General features: G+C 44.2%; 1 protein-coding gene across 1 annotated transcript in view; it reads left to right on the plus strand.

Annotated features, from left to right (window-relative positions):
* Nucleotides 1-1,084: 1,084 nt before the first annotated feature.
* Nucleotides 1,085-22,431, plus strand: part of LOC121833979 (neprilysin-11-like) — a gene marked incomplete at its 3' end in the record, with an annotated part of 30,280 nt that continues 8,933 nt past the window's right edge. The window contains exons 1-6 of the mRNA XM_042287710.1: nucleotides 1,085-1,126; nucleotides 1,229-1,379; nucleotides 5,471-5,512; nucleotides 5,590-5,751; nucleotides 18,427-18,516; nucleotides 18,743-18,951. Coding sequence (XP_042143644.1) covers nucleotides 1,307-1,379; nucleotides 5,471-5,512; nucleotides 5,590-5,751; nucleotides 18,427-18,516; nucleotides 18,743-18,951 — 576 coding nt within the window. The remainder of the gene's footprint in view (nucleotides 1,127-1,228; nucleotides 1,380-5,470; nucleotides 5,513-5,589; nucleotides 5,752-18,426; nucleotides 18,517-18,742; nucleotides 18,952-22,431) is intronic.

Genomic DNA, 22,431 nt, shown 5'->3' on the forward strand with positions numbered 1-22,431 from the left:
TGAACTTCATGTTAAGCGCGCGCTCGAGCCTTCGTTTACAAAAGCGGAAAAGAAACGTTTTAAACTTCGTACCGCGTTTATAACTAAAAGGAAAAAGCAATGAAAAAACAGTCATCGATAGTGTTTTTTTTTGGCTTCTCTTGCTTTTATTTGTCATAAAATATCCATATCTACTACCAAACATACAAAGATTGTAAAAAAAAAGTCTTACTACAAAGCTTTTTTGTTACGTTCTAATAAAAAAAATGTTCAAGGTGTTTGATTTTTCTTGGAAGATGGTTCTAGAAAATAAAATAAGGTGAAAGTTTGACGGGCGCCGTCTTCGACATCTACTTGTCAGGTTCGGATGACGGAATAACCGTCAAGGTAAGCCGACTAAATTACTAAAATGTGTTCATTAAGTTCCCAATGAATATATTTATCGGTCATGCTGCAATTGCAATACTGACGGAAAGCTACTATCAGAGGCCAGAACAATTACAATAATTTGCGACGAAGGTAATAGCATTTTTTAAATATTTACCATTCAGTTTTCGCATTTCTTTAGATAGATTTCCACATTGTGCGCATTAAGACATCCGCAAGCCCTGCCAACAATGACGCTTAGAAGACGACGTTGTCCTTTCAGCCACGTCGTTGCTACACTGGCAGTGTGGCGTCGGCTCATTCACCAAGAACGCACTACCAAAATAGTGAATTGTAACACTATACCAAATGCTACTAGACTTCCTGTGACATCTCGGAGTTGCAGAATTTCACAAATCCTCGTGTCATTTCTCTTTTTAAGGCAAAAGAAAGTGGACAAATTGGAAAAGAATAATTAGGAAAAACATTTGTCGAATATCAGCCGGAAGTACCGCAATTAAAACAAAATAAATATAAACAATTAACAACATTAGAAGCTATAAAAAAGCAAAATGCTGAGTCCTGAGCTTTGACTACATCTTCCTAACAGCGTGAAACCGGATATTATTGCAGGTGGTGAGAAGTAATTTTTTTTTATCAGTCTTAAACGTTCTGGCATAAAAAAGTGAAAAGAAGAGTTGGACTCAGAAGAGGTCTTTTGAGGACGAAGTGAATTTCGTTCTGTTACTACGCTTTGGGACTGTAGCAGGCGCAAAGGTGAGTTCATGTTTTATACGACGTTGGTGCTGAAACATTAACAGAAGTGTCAAGCCTATTAAGAAGTCGCTACATTTTAGTGGATTTCTTTCTAACTTCTAATCAGTCCTTGAAAACGAAGGAACGCTCTTCCCCGAATATTCGATATTTGATTCTACACCAGTCCTGAACAGAAGGGTGGACCATGAATTGCTGGACGACAGCACGGATCTTCATTATGTCAGCTCTAATCTGCTCGACGACTGCTGAAACCAAAGGTATTGCGTATTAATTTTCAAGTAGCTGTACCATTTAATTTCTGTAACTGGTTAAGTTATTTCACAATCCATCAGGAGTTCAATCACAAAGGTTTGCAAAAATAAAATGCGAATATTATCACTTCTTTTAGCCCAATAATTTATGTAGTTCAAGAAATTGCAAATATCACTATATTACATCTTTCTGGATTTTCCAAATAATTATTTTTGTAGGCAAAAACAATATTTTTGTGTAAACTAGAAGCCCGGCTCATTAACAAAATTCAGAGTTCAAATCAGTGTACCCTTTGTTTTTTTGTTGACAGTCATGAACAATAATTTTGACTATGGCCTTAGTCATTGAGCGATTTGTTTCGCGAAATGAAGCTCCGAGGAAAGCGATTAGTCGAAGAAGAATATTTAGTAAACAGTGGCAGACGGTTTGTATAGACAGATCTTGATGGGGGGTTGACGTGAAGGTTAGAAAGAAAAGAAAACGAAGCGGGCATTGCAACTTTTGTTATAGGGCTGTATCAAGACCGACATCTATTAGATCATCCGTAGTTTACTTACACCGGCATTCATAAGACGCGAAAAGCCACGACATTATGCGAAAGTGTCAATTTTGCTTAACGTTATAAATATTGTCATACATGTAATGTCAAGTTTTAAATGATATGTATGCATAATTAAAACTTCAACGCATGACGGTTTGCGGCCTTACATCAATAAAATGATCTACTTTCAAAATTGAAAATTGGAGCGTTACAAAATAAAACAATTAATTTCAGCGTCCAAGAACGTTTCTCTTTAACTTTTCGAATGACTGCGTGCCACGATGAATTTACTTGATGCTATAAATTCGGCCGTGTATATTGTATAGCAGGAGTATCCAGGCTGACCCGTCCTAAGAGTCGCAAACAGAACCACGGAACTTCTAAGAGGCCCGGGGGGGGGGGGGGGGGGGGGGTCAAATTTTTGTCGACAGCAATGAACGAAACTCGAACTACTTTCAATCTATCCGAGTCAAAAGCAGTCCAACTGTACACGAGGTAGCAGTAGCACAAGACAACCAATCCGCAGCCTGTCTTTCGATTTAAAACACGTTCCATTTTTCTTTTTGGGGAAGCGCTCGTGTGACCGGGAGGGAGGCGGGGGAGAGGGGGGGGGATTAGGGATGGAGCCGCCTTCCGCACTTTAACACGCGAAGAGCCGCAGCTTGGCCACCCCTGTTGTATAGCAACCAAAATACTTACCGATGCGCAACGGAGCCACGACGATGATGAGTGATACCAACACGGGAATCGGTTATTCGCAGAGCGAGGTGAAATGGCTAAACGGGATTGGGAAGTAAAACTGTAGTTGAAAAATGGCCGGATGAATCCGTAGCTCATGAAATAGCGCCAGAGTCGTCAAAGATGGGCGATCGCATCGTAGCGTTACACTTGGCCGTCAATGTGCATGGCGTCAGGCTACAGAATGTCAAAATATAGTTTGGCCAAACTAAATATTATATTTTCTAATGATGTACTTTTCTTAATATCGCCGCTGTTAAAAGTTACAGCTTTGTGCTCATTATCAAGACAAAAACTTGTACACTACTACATTACAGGTTTGATTGCTGTGTTTACTAAGGCGAGAAAATATAAGAAATGATGTCGGCTAACATTTCTTGGGCAAGCTAGCATAAATCATGAATGCTGTATATCTCCTTATTTCTACTCGTAAAAAAAATGACGACAACTACAACAACGTGTATTGTACATTCTAAACTTCCGTGGCGTAATAGTGCGACTGAAAGCTGGTACTTGGTCATATTCAAATGCATTGGGTGTGAATGAAACCTACAAAATTAGTTGTAGATTTAATCCTGAGTCATGTCAAGCTCGAAGCTAATGTCCTCTGATAGGTTCGCTGCCCCTGGCGATTATCCCAATTCTGCAGAAGTATAATCTATCCACATGCCACTACAGGATGCTTACAAAAAAGCTAAAATATTTAGAGACCTTATGAACGGCTAAAAGTGACACCGGACGTTTCGACAAAGACAGTTTCTTAATGCCCCTCGAGAAGCTAAGTTTCTTGTTTCAACTTCTGCTACGACTCGTAAAGTTCCATAGAATCAATCTGCTTTTTTCCTTGTTACTCTAGACCTATGGTGTCTAAATAAAAACCGATTCCATTCATTTAGGGTTCTTTAGAGATGTTCTACTTGATTTTACCACGTCCGTGCGTTGCTTAAACAATAAAAAGAAAAGACTTACATCACTATAGCCATTCAAACTACGGCTGCGCAATTGATTTATTAACCTTCCGATTAATTTGATAATACTTTGATCCCAATTATTTTTCACTGGTTAAAGGGTTGGGTTCCGAGTATAAAATTTCGTAAACAAATTAAAAAAAGACCTGTTATTATTTTACGAGTTAGCACTGTTTTGTTCCAGGATAAAGCTATTTAGCATTTTCTATGACCTAAATTTAGAAATAATATAAAGTTAAAATATTAGCTTAAAATATTTATTGAAATCCAGTGGAGGGTTATTGCGAAGAAGGCGCCGTGTGACCAGGATTTCGATTGGATGGCAAATGATTCAAGATAGTCGAAATTAATCTTTAATCCTATGCTAAGACATGCCAGATGCACCCCCCCCCCCCCCTCTTCCTCACCCTGCCCCACCCCCACCCCCAATTTGCCTTTGCTACTCGGTGGGTGGAGAGTTTCGAATAAGATAAATGAGGTACGCCACTCATAATATAGCAAGGAACAGTGAAAGAAATTAGTTTTGCCACTTTTTAGATAATATGCCTGAAGATCAATATTGCAATCTATGCCCAGTCCTAATTCCAACACGTCTGCATTTCCTTTCACATTTTAAACATTTGTAACAATGGCACAGGTGCTTTGGTGGTTTGCAATTTAAAGTGATGCTTCTGCGTCCAAGGACACAAAGGTCTGCAAAGCAAATCCGCAAGAGAGCTAGTTTGGCTGGTTTTAAAGTTTATTTGCTTGACAACCACTTATATTCATTATCTTATTTTCTATCATAATCAAAGTGTTACGATGATGACGATCCCTACGAGTTTAGATTTATTCAGGACCCTTGACGGTCATGAGATCACGTGTGGAGCTACGCTTTTAAAAGCCAGTTTCGCGCCGCAAACAATCGCCCCATACCGCAAGCTCAACCTAGTCGTCCTTTGTCCAGCTTCATACGCTTCAGTTTGCGTTCTATTACTGCCAAGCTCAGATGTGGGTTGACGATCACTCGGTGCGGGGTGCCATTTCCGCTGCGCCGCATGGTAAATGACGGCAATTATGAAGTATAAATAATTACAAATATGTATGCTTCTATATGTTTTTTTTGTGCTTGTATGCCTCGCCTTCATGTTGACTAGGTGTAACAGCCTTACACTTGAGTGTAGCGCTTTTTGAATGACATACACCCTGTAAACACGTTCTGTGTTCTTCACATAAATAGCTCAAGCGCTTACTTTAGAGGCGACAAATAAGTGGAGGTGTCTTTGTTTTGCATCGCTATTTTTTATAACTCATTTTTTGGTGTCATGAGGTCGGAAACGAGTGTTTCCACGTGGGCGCTACAAATAATTTATGCGTCAGAAGTAATATCGAGAACACGCCAGCCGAAACTGAGGGGAAGATAAAATTATGCCAGAAATATTATTGTACTATTTTCCTAGTGCACACCAAGGCAATCAACGTAGAGTCATTGGTGACACACTAAACTTTGATAATGATTATCCACCAATATAAAAAAAAAATATTTATGAATTTCCAACGTATACTCTGCTTAGCCATAAGTGCGAAAGGAGAGGCTGCAAGAGAGAGTGAAATGTTTTGAGCGGACGTGATGTGCGGGCACGCTCACGAACTGAAAAAAGTCGTTCGTAACAACTTACTTGTGCTCAGCCTCAGTTTCGCTTACCCTTGTGGTGAAACAGAGTGTGTTGGGTGCTTTGTGGTTTCGCATGGCGATAAAACAAATTTCCCAGGAACATGTAACCTACATTAACTAACACATTTTTTTCACCTTCCAATGGTACTGGAAAAATTGGCTAAAAAGCAAAACTGGTTGGCTTCCTTCTTCCAGGAGAGGACGATGTCTGCAAGACCGCTGACTGTATGAGACTGGGTACGAACGCACTTGATTAGTGAACGGATGCTCTTATCAGATCTCTGGGATAATAATCGTATTTAAAATTTCTACAGGTTTAGAGCTTAGTGGTGCTATTAACGCATCAGCAGATCCATGTGATGATTTCTATGACTACGTGTGCAAAAAGTGGAAGAATAAGACCCGAATTCCGCCTTATTTGCCTAGCTATGGACACCTGTGGTTGATACGGGATGAAGTGGCCAAGAAGATTAATAGTAATTAACATTTTTAACACACATATATCGTGAGTGATCAAACTGGAAAAGCAATTACGTCAATTTTATACATAGAAAGTTCCACAGAGTTTTCACAATTAATGTCACAGATAAGGAATGCAGGATGCGGAGAAACCGGTAATTATTCTCAGCATTGGTGAACTTTCAAATGATAATATTAATCTTTAAATGTTTGGAACTTAGGCATGTCTTTATTTACGTCATGTCGCAAACCTTCTAAGAATATTTTTTTCTCATAATTATAGTTTGTATATGTTTTCATTAATAGTCCCAGACCGACATAAAACGTGCAGACGCGTTTATAAAACAAAATGGTCTTTCGAATTAAAGAAAGATTCATTGGGTGATCCTCAAGCCGGGGTCACACTACTGATACATCATAGAGACGACGCTCTGCAAACTTTAGTCACCGCAATATTCATGGTTGGAATACCGTGTGCCAAGTTTTCTCCTTGAACTCATTGTCATGCACCATTCGAAGCACGGATCTCGTGGTCGCTCGTAACTGAATCTGTTCGCAGAAGGCTGTCTTTTGTATGATATATAAGCGGTGTAACCCCGGCTTTCGGAAATGCGTAAGCATGACCATTGGGAAACGCCTCACACGTCCCCTTTTCAGAAGCGCTAGCGCGAATTCCATCACTTTTCTCTTTTGACTTTCTCTGTTCCTTCCTCATAATTTTTCTTCTTCTTTTTGACTCCGTTCCCGAATCAGTGTTAGCGTTTCCCAAAGGGTGACAGTGCGTGGCACTTCCCTAGGCTCATACTAATGCATTCCCTAAAGGCCACGTCGCACTGAAGCAACAGTTGGACAAGCCTATCCGGCAACACGACAAAATCGTGTTGCCGACGACTCTCTCACGTAGTGGCAACAGCAACAGTCGGGCAACATGCTGCTGCCGCCTGACAACCGTGTTGGCCGATTTGTTGGCTGATCACCCTGTCGCATCGCGCTGACGGCGGGGACAACATGGGGAACACTCCGCTACCTTGATCGTTTACCTTCGTCCGTGTGAGACACGGAATCACTAGAAATGTGGGTCTACAAAGTGTTAGTGCGTTCGGTTGGCCGGAAATTACCGCAATACGACGTCATCCAGTGACTGTGACTAGAAAACTTGACGCGGGAACTATTTTTCGCGGTTTATTTGATCAAAATGTACTTCATTCGCTGACAAAGCAGATAGCCCTAACCGAGGAAAATGAGATCGCTGATATATGTTCGGGATTTACACCACCGTATGAAGTGTTTCTGTCCGGTTCTTTCTGTCTGCAATACCTATTTCTACTGTAAAATTGAGTTAGTACCGGCAGTACTCAAAAGCGTCTTCTGTAGCGTGGTGTTGAGATGAACGGACAGTGCTTCAAAACGGCGACACCGAAACGATAGGCCTTCATAACAATCGGTGGAGTAACTATTTGTCAACGCCTTTCATCCGCCTATCGCCTGCTATGTGATCGCCTCATTCCCCAAAACGTCCGGGGCATTTTTTTTAAAACAAATCAGGTGTCAGGTAGCTGATGTTTCTAAGCTCCAAGCATTAACAATCATAGTCAAAATGGTCATTTCAATGCATCAACTTTTTAATATTTTCTTTTATGGATTATTTTTTTTTATATTTTACCAACGGGTGAGTAGACATACCATTTTATTTTACTAGCAGTAATGTGAGCTGGTCTCTCGGCGGTTCTAATTTCAACACCCGTCTGTACGTTCACTACCATAGCTGTGTCGATTTCGACCATCGATTTCCGTAATCACGCAGTACCAAACCTTCATAAATTTATTTTAGTTGCATTTCAGCCTTAATTATTGTTAAATAACGTTTTTCAAGAATTTATTTGAGTAAGACGTTATTGATAGGGGACTAGCTCTGCCATCAAAGCTATCTGAGTTGTGTTGCCGGCCCGAAATTCGCTCAGCCAGCGATTAGGGCAACACACGTTTCCAACGCAAGTTGCTGCTGTTTTTGTTGCCGAAACCTGTCATACCGAGGCAACACTTTCGTTGTCGTCCATGTTGTGCTGCTGCTGCCGCGAATGTGACAGGTTTTCCGGACAACACGGGGAGCGAGCAACAAGTTGCCCGACTGTTGGACAACGTTTTGTGTTGTTGTTGCCGTCATTTTGCCTCAGTCTGACAGGGTCTTAAAGATCCACTTATGGAACTTCCTTTTCATTTTTCTGGCGAAGTGGGCTCGCCGAGCCCGCTTCGCCCCAGCCTTTGTCGCACGCAGACCCGCGTCGGTTTGCCGCTTCTTGCGCCGCATTTCCACCAGCCGAGCTAGGCGCTGCTTGCACTCTATCTCGGTCGCCCGTATTCCACTCTTAGCTGCGGCATCCGCTGCCTCAAGCTGCTTTCGCTGTTCATCGGTTTCTCGCGCGCGCATTAGCTTCCGCCCTGTGACGTCACCTTCCCCATTGTCCTTCACTACTCCACTCCTCTCAACGCGGCTCGCTTCTCTTTCCACTGGTTTGTCCGCAGACGGACGCTTTCAGCTTTTCCCTTTCATGTAGGTACTAATGCACCCTCCAGCTGTTTTTGCAACACATAAATACACAACGTATGAAATATGACTGAAACTATGCCGCTGATATTTGGGGACAAACGATGCAGCTTTAATAAAAAAGTTATAAGCAATCGACAAAAAAGTTCTTGTCAAAAAACAGCGTTCTGTGTTGGCGACAAACAAGCCGTGTACTTTGAGATTGTTGCAACTTATAAACAGCGCCATCTCACAGAGTTTAAATTCTTTTTTCGTCTTTACGAGGGTTTTCTTGCCAGGATGAACTGCTACATTTCGTTTTCAATAAACCGCGTAGCAAAGACAATAGACCAGCAAAGGGTACGTTTCGGAACCACAGGACGAAAGCCATTTCTTTTTCAGTTTGTAGAACTTTTTATCATTCCCTTCACGACCTCAGGCATTAGGTGGCAACTTTCCTACCTATATAGCACATCTCATATTGCACTTCTCATGACATTTGCCTTTCTCTATATACCTCAAAACCCGCAAATACGAAATTATATTTGTTGGATGATAATCTTTAGAACAGTCGATATTGATTCAGATAGCAATTAGTTTGAAACCTTCATTGGCGTCATCATCACGGGTGCATGTTTGCGTTGCGAGGAATCTTTATACGTATATTTAACGTGCATTATAATTTATTTTAGCCGCGAACCACGTAGCTGACTAAATAATTGTATGAATATGAGAATCAAATTTGCAAAATTTCAGTTAATTTCGCGCACGAATCTACACCACTAGCACGCCTTCGTTTTGTCTTGTTTATTATTTCTATTTATCCTTTAGTATACAAACGGTACCGGATCGTTAGATAGCAGGAGGCATGGCTAACAATGCTCGGTCAGTAATGATGCCACTTTTAGACCTATTACTTAATTACCAAAGCATCAAGGAGAATGCAGGGATTGGTGTTCCACACGCCACACGCGCACGCCTTCCTCGAACAAAAATTTGAAGTAAATAACCAAAATAACGCGTTGACGAACGCGCGTGCAAGATGCAATTTGTTTTAGGCATTTGCTTTAGAAAAGTAACTACTCCTGAGGCCAACACGTGTGGCGTGTTAAACACCAATCCCTACACTCTTCTTGATGCTTGGGTAACTTACACTCGTGCCACACGGGCAACTCGAATGCCATTTACAACGAATCACATTTGTGTGATCGGCAAATCAGCTCGCAATCTGTCGCGCGTGGAATGCGCTACGCCCGGAGTTTCGCGCGCTGATTGGCCGTCCGCTCAAATGTCATTCGTTGTAAATGGCATTCGAGTTGCCCGTGCGTCACGGGTATTAGTAATAGGTATATTCTCGTTTCAATCGCTGCCGCTGTTCATTTCAATAGACCTTTCCGGAAAATCCAAGGAGACCTTGCAGCAAGGCAGTTTGGATGTGCGCCGTTAGGAGCTGAGAAGACACGCAAAAATTAGGCGAACGAAAAAGAAGGTTGTCACCCATACTCTGTTCTGCTTTCCGTCCGCCTTCTCTGTGTTCTGAAAGGACAAACTGTTTAAGCAACGTCAACTTCGTCTTCGCTTCTTGGGTAATTTCACGTGCCGCAAATCTGAGCGTCGCACTGCGTAAAGCAGACGCTGGGGGCACCACATATTTCCGGAAAGGTCTATTTGTGATAAGCATCATGCCTACGTGCGTTCGTGTAATGCTACTGCTTCATGCACAGTAAGAACCATATGTTATACGTGATATATAAAAGTTATGTCATCTGAAAAAAACCAGATTACCTGCGTCATAAAACAAATGGTACATTTGAACGTTAATTTCTACCTACGAACTAGCTGTCCGATGTCACAAGAAAACAATTCGCTGATAGCATACGTTTAAAAGAACAGCGGTGATAGCAACCTCAAAAGCGTCATGACTGTGCACTGTGGTATCAATTAATCTTTATTTGAGTCGCAGTGCCATGTCTTCATTAATGGCCTTTGAAACTGGCTAGATTAATGTTGTTTGTCGACAAAATCATTCATCCGTTTACGTTGCCTAATTTTGAATCTTAGTAAAATGGATGGTGATTAACAAACTAAACAAGAGAGCGGAAGCGAGCTGGTGAATATTAGTCAAGGCACAAGCCTGGAGACTGTGGGTAGAAACGACACATACACTGGAAGGTCTCAAACGCAGCTTTGTCTAGCGTATATGTCGTATTACAGTCTCGGGGTTTTCGTCATGCTCAAGTTGATCAATTTATTTTCTCTAAAAGGAGGGAGAGGGGGGGGGGGAGAGTGGTGAGTCGCGTGGGATCAAGGTATGATAAAGAAGTTCCGACGTTTGGACGGCCTTCTGGGCAGCGTCTCGCGTCGTTTACAGCCACAGCAGGCTCTTGCAATCTGATGTTCATTAAGGGGAGCTTCGCGCAGTAGTATTTACATTTCGTCCTAAATAAAGTCCACCGGCATTCGACAAGCCCATATGACGGCATATCATTGAGGCTTCGAAGCTGTCTCGTCGAAGATCTCCAAGAGTCTGATGGTAGATTTCGTTGGTCAATTTTCAATCTTTGAGAGCGCTCTGAAAAACCAATGCTCATTTACCTGGTCGAAGTCGCGCGCTTTACGTATATTCAACAGGTTGCTTCAGGGCACTCTCAAATTTTCGGATCGCGCCGTCCTCTGACTCGCGGCATTGTGAGGCGCACTGACTTCAAAGTGAGAGCAGCGGGAGAGCATGCCAGAGGACGGTCACGTGACTCATTCCACTTCCACTCTTGAGTTGAAAGAGGAATAATTTTATGCGAGTGAGAGGTTTAGGGTCGGACGCCGCCGCGTTTGGATGGCACACTGACCCCGCTCTGCTAAGCAGTGTCTACAGGAGATGCTCGGCGCTTGACGAAGAACAGCAGCGGAAGCGAGCGTCCATATTGAAGGCAGCCATTTTTTATACGGGCGTGCGGACATGCGACGGAGCCGCTGGATGAATTAATGGTATTGGCTAAACTTTTCGTGTCGGGCGGTAGCTTGAGCCATGGCAGTGGAGCGGTTTCGAAAGTTGTCTTCGGTTTGCGGTTCCGTGTCGCCGCTCGGGCCGCTCGGAAAGGTTGCCGAGCATTCGGCTGGCGCATTGTTCCTCTAGCTCAGATTTGGTGACGCTCCCGGATCTGGCAGATCCGATTTAGAGGATTGGATTGCTGGGAAACGTTCAGCCGATTATACCATTGAGAACTCTTGAGGTACTCGGGTAATTAATAGACAGTTTTAGTATAGCGTTGCTGGATCTTACGTACGCAATACGCAATAGTATCGCGTACGCTAAAAATGACCTGCTCGGACCGAATTTAGTTGTGCGATACGTTTTCCAGTGAACACCGCCCATGATCTTGGTTAAATTTGTTAGAGCCGTAGAATCCCGCGTGCTTATGGCGCACCATGCTCCTGGAAAGAAATATTGAAAAAGAAAAAGTGTCCAATCATTTTATTTCAGATTAAACCAAACCATAGCTGCCTTGTCAAGCGCGCTTTTCTGCGGGGTACAGAGGCTACGAGTACGAGTGCGTAGCCAAATTCGATCACGGAGCCTCCGTCAGTCGTCCCGTGGAAAGGGCACCTTTTATGAATGCTATCGCAGAATGAAATTCATGACCATAATGTCCAGTGCATAGCGAGAACTTCGGCGATTTCTTTTAGAGTCGCTCGTCCGTCGGCGATTTCTTTTAGAGTCGCTCGTCCGTCGGCGATGAACTGTGGGAATAGGCCTAGGGTTGAGCAGATCGCAGCGTTGACACACACTGCGAGCGGCGAACATTTCCACTGTGCACTCCTTCAGCTGCAGGGCGATTTGATTCGACCGCGGTAGGTCGCAGAAAGAACAGTCGAGCTGAACAGCACGCAATTTCACGTAACACAGAACTTTGAAAACACCACGTCGCCCTTGCTGCGCCAGTCGAGGCAACCGCCATCTTGAAACTGGCGCTCTCGTTGGGTCCGAGATCTCTCGAGAGCGTCCCGCAAGGCCCGCTAGCCAGCAACGCAAAATCCCCAGCATTGCGTGCGTACGCAACACGCTAGCCCTTCTATTGTGTTCTGCGCATGCGCACTCACGACCCGCAATCTTCTTGCGTACGCAAAGCTATACACCAACTCATGTTTATAAACAAACCGGAGCGCCCCTAGCGGACGCCACCGGCGCCGCGCATGCGCGGTGGACGGTGGGCAAGAAGCCCGCTGTCGCCCATAAACAAACCATGGCATTGCGTTGTTTTCGGCCTCGGTGGGAGTCCCCGTGCTCTTTTTCGCGTTGGAATTGTTGATTTTACGTCCTCCTAACAATGTCTGACTACTTGAGCGGCTTCAGCAAAATTAACGAGGCAAAACTTTGCGTGAATAATATGACTTGCGGCGATTCATTTCACGTAGACGCCGCAGAATGGGCGCTAAAACCTGGCTCCCACGATGAGATTCTGCTCGCTATTTTCAGTCGCGACGTCGCTCGAACTGCAAATGCGTCGATTCTAGCTGAGATGGTGGACGTCGATACTGAAAACCGCAAGTGGAATGGGGCATTACAAATCGGTGATGGCCACCACTGGTAATAATGATCAACATCTTGTATCTACTGTTTACACTTAGCCTACTTACACCAACCAACCTTCAAAAGTGTTTTGAGGCCTGCACTTAGTTCTTATCGCAATTACCGGGTCAACGTTTAGTTTACGGGCCGCTGTTGTTTAAACGCGCTCACGACAAAAAGCAGACAAGTTTGAAAGAGCAGACGACAGTTCGAACGCATGCGAAATGGAGTGCCGGCAAGAAGCACCGCGTTCCGCGTCCACAAAACTTTGGAATGTCACGTTGTCGGCGTCTGTGTGAGTCTGCATACTCTTTTTCGCGTTGGATTTGTCGAATCTACGTCCCCATAGCAATGTCTTACCACTTTAATCGACTGAGCGAAACTATCAAGGCTCGTTACACCGCTAAACTTTGCGTAAATAATTTGACGTATGGCGATTCATTGGCGTGAATGCCACAGAAGGGACGCCAAAACCACGATGACAATCTTCTAGATATTTTCGGTCGCGACGTCGCTCGTGCTGCAAAAGTGTAGAAGGTAGCGGCGATGATCGACGTCGATACTGAAATTCGGAAGCGGAAACAGACCAAGCGTTACAGGTCGGTGCTGGCCACTGGTACCAATGATCAACATCTTGTATGTAATGTTTACACCGAGCCTACTAAAGTCGTTTGAGGTCTGCAATTATTTCTTATTGCAATCACCGGGTCAAAGTTTGGTCTACGGGCCGCTTTTGTTTGAACGAGCAGACGACAAAAAGCAGACAAGTTCGAAAGAGCAGACGAAAGTTCGAACGATCAGGCGGCCGTGTGAATTTGAAGACGCACTGAACCCGCGGGGGGCCCCGACAACTTGGCGGTTTTCTCTCGTTCATGTTGGAACAAAACAAATACATCTGGCGACCACAAAGTGTTGCCCGCACAAGCAATCGTAGTTCGACGGCGTCTGGTTTACCCTTTTCACGGCTACTATCTACGTACTCGGACGAACGGAGCGGGCAGGAACACAGTAAAACTGATCTCGAATTAACCTTTCCAGACTCTTTTGGCACAGCCCCCGTCGCAGTATTTTGACGAGAACGCAGGTTTTTTGTCTGGTTTCTCCGAAAAGAACACCAGAATGCATGCCTCGCACGGCGACTTCTGCCCACCGCCCCAGACCGGAAGTGCGTCCGACGCGCCACCACCGCGGCGTGACGTAGGAGAGTTGAGTTGGTGTATAGAGTACGGTCCACTAAAACTGTCTAATGTTCCGATTGATAACAACGAGCAATCTGTCCCAAGAAAGGCATGCAGATGACATGTAAGAGACGAAAGATGCCGCGCCGCTCTGGTATAGCATTAAAAATATTCTATGGGAATCTTCAGTACTAAAATCCTACTTACTGGTTAAATATACACGTGACACCAGTTGTACCTAAAATGGCCCCTTTTCTGCGTAGTTCAGGGACTGACGTACTAGAACTCCTCGTAACATAAAATACCGCTTTCTGCTCGGTCATAGAAGTGTGTTCGCGCAATGACATCTATCGCTGCCGGCCACTTTTTCGCGTACTGGGGCAATAAGCGTCCGATTTTTATGGTATTTTATGCTATTTTATCTTACACAATATTATGAAATAGGCCGTTTTAACTTTTTAGATTTGTCTTTAAACTGGAACCACAACTTTTCTTACAGACATGAAAATAAGAAATTAATTTAATATTGAAGATTATATAAAAGTATGTCCAATAGGAGAACAGCGCCGTACTTGCAACCAAGGGTAGATGAAGGTGTTTCTAAAGAAGGTGGGAGAAGGGGGGGGGGGGGGGGGGGGTCAGTGTATCAGATGCTTGAAAAACACGCCTCCCACAATCTTTTTCCCCGACCAAATTTTTTTACAAATGGTAATTAAAGTACAATTACCATCTTGAATGTACGATGGGGGGAAAATGAAATACGAACAGAAGAGCCTGTGGCTCGCGGTACAGGCTGCTTCGCCCGGAAGTGAGCCTAGGGGCGAGGTTGTGTAGCCTACCCCGATGTGTATACGCCCCTCGCTCGGCACTTCCCAGAGCGCGCGCTTTAGCTGCTACAAGCGCCGAGCTTCCTCGCGCCGCAAGCGTCGAGCGAACAAAGATAGCGGTGATCGCTTTCAGCGCAGTAGAGGCGAAAAGGTCTCGGAAGCGCCGAGACCTTTTCATACTCCTTCTTAGAATCACATGACGCGGCAGCCATTAGGTTGCTTCAACTTGCTGCTCCGCCCTCCCCTCCGCGCCTTGTCGGATGCGTTGTATTTGCGTTTTTCGTCGCGTTTCGCCGCGCCTTCTTGCATTACTTCATAAAACTGTAGTCCGATACGTCTACTCGACGACTCCTGACGTTTGTTTACTAATAGTGGCGGAATATTCTCTGTAAGAAGCGCGTATATTTATATCGCGCCATTTAGGTAATTTCTGTTCTACTCAATTTACTTTTGAAGTTAATACTCAGTAACTTAATCTAATTAATTTTTTTGATAAGTTCTACATGTCTGATATTTTCAAATCTTGAATCCGGAAAGCGGGAACCGCAAAACGTCACGTTCAGGTGACCGTTGACGTCACTCCTACCTTTGGATTTCTCCGGGACCCGTTTTCGCTAGATTTGCGGATTGATTTGAACCGCTCTTTTTACCCGTACACTGGTCGTGTTGAAGCGTCCGGGAGCCAGAAGTAACGTCGCCTGTGACAGCAACGGTTATGTTTCTCGGGTTCCGTGAGACAGAAGAAAAGTTGGAAATGTTGAAATCTTCAGACCCAAATGAGGCCAGATTTCGCAGTAGCAAATCAAGGGAAGGTGGTTCACGCTCGTCCCCTCCTCGCAATCCTTTCACGGCAGCGGGTTGGGGTTGGGTGTGCTTATCACTACTGGGGAACCCTACAGAAGGACAAAAAGAGACAAACAAAAGCTGAAGAGTTTTCGAAAAAAAAAAAAGAGCTAAGGATTGATTTTGACGTGTTTGGGCTTGCTGACTCCAAATTGCATTACCGTTTATCCTAAAATCATCACTAAATAAAAAAAAAAGTTTGGTAGAAGCACTTAAAAGACCCCAAAAAAGAAAAAAATAATGTTTCTTTTTAAGCAGAGTGGTTGGGGCACGCGCGTCAAAAAATTAATTTTACGCAAAATCTGTTTTTTTTTTTTTTTTTTTTAAAGCAACATTGACGGGGCGAGACGCGATTTAGTCGACAGTTACCTCCTTTCCACATGTTTTCTCTCTCGACCTTTCGAGCGTGTGGAGGAAAGGTGGATCGGCTTCGCCTTTACGTTGAGGTGAAAGAGCGAATGACCATTGCCTGACATCATGGACTTTCCGCCCAGAATTTCAAATAGATCCTTCACCGTCAATATTGCTCTGCGTTTGTTTTTCGCGTTTCCCAACCAGACTGTTTGAATTTTTTTTCTTTTAAGACTGCTTACGTGTAGAAAGGCGATAGCATTCCAACACGCAGCGCATTCTTACAAGCAGCGCGCCACGTCTTCGTATCGCACACGGCGCTCCAGCGGTGACATCCCGCTCCGCCAGCGCGCAGACGCGGCGAACCCCTCCTCCCAAACGACGGCTTCCGTGACAAAGCATATACGCTGCTGTGCTATTCTTTGTGTTTTTTTTTCTGACGTGCGTCCGCTTTGACCTTGAACTTCCCCGCCGGCTACAGGGACGAATCATTTGCGTGGCTGTTCTTATTTTGTATTTTATTTCTAAAATGTGCTTGATGTAGTTTTATGACCATCTTTCGTGGACAACGCCGACGGCTTTTCGCGTAATGGGACAAGTAAGACTTTCGCCTTAAAAATAATGAAGAGAACGGTACCGATCGCCGTGGCGGCACGCCATTGTACGGTCACGCGTGACGCGCCACTACGTAATTAAGGGGCCATCTCGATTCTAGGTTGCCCCGTCGATTGCTGAAGTAGTCCGGCGCCGATACTTCTAGCTCTTGTAAACCTGGTTCACCTTCAGATTTTTCGAGATCTTTCGGCGTATCCTGAAGGGTCATATGTGCAGAGAGCGTTCGGCATGACAAAGTACCCGTTCTAGCCGTTGACAAATCTGAAAAATGGCCGCAGTAATGTATGGAGCTGAGAGGAGCTGCTTATGTCGAGGATAGCAACACGACATAGGGGCTTCATAAGTTCCGGAACGTCGACTGTTGCTTATTGTAATGTAAAAAGTGATGACAGTAAACGGAGTGCTGTTGGCGGGACGCCCATGCCAGATTAGGGTGGCTCTCCCCGAAACGGTCGACAGAAGACAGGAATTCAGACCACTGCGCCGGTTGTCCTTGGCAGCTGCACGACATTTGAGCGTGGAGGCTATGCATTGTAAACCAGCGCTAGAGCTGAAGAGCCCTCCCTTGGGTGACAGGAGAGTTTCCCTGAAATGGAGGTCGCGTAGGCGTCCTGCCAGCGCGATGTACATCTGTGTTCAAGGTTGGCCTCCAGCATATGGATGATCTTGACTGTCATTTCTAAATTCTAAAGGTCTTTCGCGTAAATGTCATTTTAGATGCCCGTCTGATAGAGGTATTAGACCACACGAGTAAATGCGCGGAAAGGCCGTCCGTGTTTGACAGCGACAATACGGAATCACGCTTGAAACCCTTCAGATAGTGCTGAAAGCTTCTTGGGCCTCTAGATTCACATGTTATGCCAGAAGGTACCTCGAAGGAAAGGTTTCGTCAAGTTCCGTCGTCAAGCTCTAATGGCGTCCATTTCTTCACAGGCCCACTGTTTTCACGGCACTGTTTGCGCTGTGAGCCTTCGTCTTTCACAACACTCTCTGCGGTGCGAGCGTTCATGTTCCACAACCACATGTTGCTGCTAACCTGCTATGAAAAGCGCGTTCCGAAGTGTTGAAATTACGGACGTTGGGGTAATAGCAGTGCGCAGCAGACAATAATCATCTTCATTATATGAGGGAGTGGCGCCCCTGGCTGTGATTATGTGAAGCATAAACAACGCGCCAAGGTATGGGGAAGCCAGAAATTGGGCAGGTATTTTTATTATGAAAAGGGATATGATGAAGCAGAGTATAACTCAGACAATTTAGGAAAACTGAAGTCACGTGTGAAGCGCGAAAGGGCAGGCGACTCGAAAACGCGGATTATAAGATTACCATCCGCGTTTTCGGATCGTCAGTCATGTCTTTTTATTTTTCGTGCTCGCGTATTTATCTCAATTAAAGCAATTATTTTGATAATTATTACACTCCTCTCGTTTCCCGATGTCCATCGCAGTCAATAAATTTATCCTGGAGGAATTTATATTATATATTAAGATCCTTTTATAACTTTTTTGAGACTGAACAAAACATCACGATAGTGGCCGGTATTGATATGGCGATTCCAAAAATTCACAAATAATTAAAATGGCAATTACTGTTTTTTTTTTTGACAGCTTATTCTTTTCAGAAAAAAATTGCAGACGGGAATACCATGTGCATTTGAAAGCCTACAAAGTCCGGCTTAATAGAGTACGGGCTAACAAAAATTATATAAAAAACAGCATTTGTTTTTTAATTATATGTGCCAGAGCGAATGAAAGCTTCTAATATACCTCTTTTTATGTTCCCCACAGACATTTTAAGCAACATGACCATAACAGCATTTCAAGCTGAATCTCTCAATGAGACAATTGCAATGGCCTATCAATCGTGCATGAAGGAAGGTACGTATTTTGCATTAATACCCGTAAGTATAAAAAAGTGAAGATAAAAGAAAATGGCCGTTAATTTATTGGCAGATATCTCCCTGGACATTCACATGTTTTTTTGTGAGAACACACTTTACTGACTTATTTGTCTCTCCTAATTTTAAAGAGAAGGACCATTGCTAAACATGCACACATTTTGGTTGCTGGCTTTCTTAAATATTATCATGTGATATAATTTCAGATTCGTCCCAACCAGCGGAAGAAATAAAACGGCTACAAAATACCTTGAAGAGATTCGGCATCCTTGAATGGCCGATGATGACTGGCTCAAATAAAACCATAAACTGGCAAGAAATATTTCGAAAAATCCGAATTGGAGCAGACATGTTGTTTATTTTTAGTGTAAATCTAAACCCTAACCTTACCAACACGTCAGTGCGAGCCATTGACGTAAGTAGCGTCTTAAATATTCCTCCCTTCTTTGTTATGCTAGCAAGCTTCAACCATAATTGAAAATGTGAGCTTTCATTAAGTAGATCAACGTAATCATTAACTGTCCGCCTTGCTGAAACCAAAACGACTCAATAGAAAATACGAAAAACTGCAAAGAGGTTCGGGAACACAGCGCGCGGCCCTCTTGGTATCGTCAAGTTAGTTCCGGGCTTTTGACATTTCGAAGGCAGTTGCACTCTCTCAGTGATTGAGATTCTAAAAGTTTGTGATCAGCCAACCTAGACGATGGACTAGCCTCTCGTCCCTTTCATTTCTGATAAAACGTTTTTTTAGGTGTTAAAGAGAAAGAAATCGTACCCTTTAGTTGTAAAAACATTTCTCTCACCACCTTAGCTCCAAACTCATACATGGGACCCAAATGTGATTTTTTTCGGGGGCTATTAGTAGCAAAAGCTCGCTTCGGGGAAAATTTTTGAGTTTCTCTAAAACGAACTGCGCCCTGGGTATTATTTTGGGGGGGTGGCAAAGAGCTAGAATCAATTTTAGATAGCTTTGACCTCAGTAGAGCACAAGTCGCGGACGTCGTGCCGGAAAACGAGTATTTGTCCGATCCTGCTAGAAAAACAGAACTTCGGTATCGGCCTTGTGATGCGCGACTTTCTCAAACCTACCCGCAAAATTCCTTTCATATAAACAAAATTTTTAACTCGACCACGAAAAAAAATAAATAAAAGAACAGGCCGGGGAAATTAGGTTGGCGTCACAGATCAACTCGGCGCCCGCAGCATCCTGTCACGTATGTGTAGCAGCCGATATCGAAGTTCTAGCTTATGTGATGAACCAAATCAAGTCGTATAATTAAATTGTGTGTTCGACAAGAGCGACAGTAAAATCGCCCCTCTGTGACAGAGTTGAGAGCGAACAAGCACGCCGTCTCTATCTGTTATGATGTCCGTCCTGCGTACACGCACCCTAAATCTCTCCTACTCGGTTTTAGAAGTGTTGTTTTTTACAAAACTGGTTGATGATCAATTCACAAAACGGAGAGATTCTCGGCAGATTGATTACGCTGTGTACGTACAGAGCGAGAAAGGACACCGTGATAGACTTAGCGCGAACCGCCGCTACCGTTTCTAAACCAAGGCATCAGAGTGAAACATGCATGGTCCTGCTCGAGGAGGCTTCGGCCTAAAAGTGATCACGTCCTGGACTTGCGGAGGGGCGTTTGGGGATGCCTTCACGCACTCCGTGCTCGCGCACAACACTTTGGTACAGCACAGTCACAAGAAATATATTGCTGGATGAAAGGCTGATTGGACATGCAAAAAAAAATGGTGGTGTGCCAGATGAGTGTTCACAGTAGGTTCTTGAATCCTCAAATGGACCAGGAGGAGTACAGGAACCTGCGTCGCGTCAGCCAGGCAAAAGTTCCGCAGCTTCTTTTACTCATGGAACCCAGAGTCCCTTGACAAGATAAACCAGGAACGCAAAAAACACAATAATGCACAATTTTGGTCTTGCTCGTCGAAAAAAAGAACAAAAAAAAAAAGAACAGAAAACGTTGTATTGCTGCTAGACTAAGCGCTTTGCAAGTCAATCAACCGCCAGAAATCCGCAAGTAAAAAGCGCCCGGCAATTAGCCCCGAGAACATGACGTGGCGCCACCTCACGGGCCTATCGTCGTGACGTAGGATAGGGGATCACGTGACCGTTTTTTGCGCTCAGTGTGTAGGGTGCAGTGTCTCGGTCTTCGCTTTTTTCTATTAGTACGAGTGTTTAAGGTTTATTTTAACCCATTTTTTTCGTTTTTGTACTCGATCCGGTCAAGCTCCTAAGTCGGCTACCGTACAACTGCTTCCGGGGAGCCGGTGAGCCTGTTGCAGGCTAGCAGGGAACCGGTTGCTGCAGGGCAGCGCGGCGGCGTAGACTAGACTAGACGGTACGGGCCAATTTGTCGTTTTCGGCGGCTGTATCGGGCACCGCGATGGATGCGGACCATGTGCGACCTACCGTTGAAGGTAAGCGAAGCTTTTTTTTTAGCTTCTATTTGACCGGGCAGCCCGTTAAAACTGTGTACCCCTTTTCAGCTGTGCTGCCTGTAAGCAGCATCAACGCGTTCGTGAACAAGGCCCACAAAACATCCCGGCTGTTGCTCGAGGGCGAACGAGTTCTTGAAGCGGGACATGTCTTCTCCTGCAGTATCAAGAAGGTGGATAAGGACTGCTACACGTTCATTGGATTCGTCCTCCAGACGTCGGCACTGACTTCGGACCCGCACGAGCTGGAGATAGCACTGAATGGAAGAAACGTCGGTGACTCATCGTGCTCCTGCAAAGCAGGGTAAAGGAGCATGCCGTGTATCATTACTCGGTTGAGTTGTATGTACTTATCGGCCGGCGTGTTGTCAAGTCGATCGAGGAGCTCGCGGCTCGAGCCGGGAACCGAACAGTTTGCGATAACCGGAGAAGTGCTGCGCCTTGTTTACGAAATACGATCGGGCTTTGCTCGTTTTTCCCGTGGCGCAGTGGTTAGGTGCGCGCTTCGTAAGGCGCTAGTCGCGAGTTCAAATCCGCGCGTCCGTCTTCTTTTTTTTGTTGCTTTTTTTTAGTTTTTTGAGTATTCTCTTTTATCTTTTCTGCAATGTCGGAATTTTTGAGCTACTAGTATTAAACCTTGTGGATAACATTTAATTCATAAACTAATATCCAATCATCCAAAGGCCAATGGCAGTTTGTGTACAGCACTGCTGCTTTTCTTTCTTCTGTCAAAAAAGATTATGCAAATATTCCTGTAGCTAGGTCCATTAGAGTTGTAGAATAGTTTTCTCTCGGCCCCTACATAGTAACCAGATGCACTACAAAAAGAAAAATATTACATGCAAATACGAGTGCAGCTGCCTTCGTATCAGCAACCTTTAAACTAAAATCAATGGAGCCACATAACATTCTCACATTTATGCAGCTGCTGGTTGCTTAGATACCACTAAGCTGCGAGTGATTTTCATGTTAAAATAGTCGGTGAAATTTTATGTCTTGCTATTCTCTGTAGATTACTCTTTCAAGTCTATTAACACTCAGCTCTACTGGCATTGCATACTGCCAACTTGTACATGCATTTTTAATCTCATTCAAATAATATTGAAGTTGCATGAGAAAGGTACTGCTAGAGGGTGAGACTGTTCACATTTTATGACTGATATTGGATATGCTGTTTAATTGCAAGCTAAGAACATTGTCATTTTGCAGGAACTACAAGTGTAACCACGTTGTGGCAATGTTGCTACATATCAACGCCAAGAGGAACTTCAACGTACTGGCGTCCACAGACTTGCCACAAAAGTGGGGGAAGGGGCAGAAGAGAGCGGTCGGGGAGAAGTATGCTCCGAGGAAGATCGTCAAACTCCCGGGTCTTGAAAAAGTGAGCTATGAAACTTCTATTTATGCACAGCGCTTTTAGTAGACCTTGTGCATACCATAA

This window comes from Ixodes scapularis, unplaced genomic scaffold, assembly GCF_016920785.2.
Source record: "Ixodes scapularis isolate PalLabHiFi unplaced genomic scaffold, ASM1692078v2 ptg000236l_1___fragment_1__unscaffolded, whole genome shotgun sequence".
Classification (NCBI taxonomy): Eukaryota; Metazoa; Arthropoda; class Arachnida; order Ixodida; family Ixodidae; genus Ixodes; species Ixodes scapularis.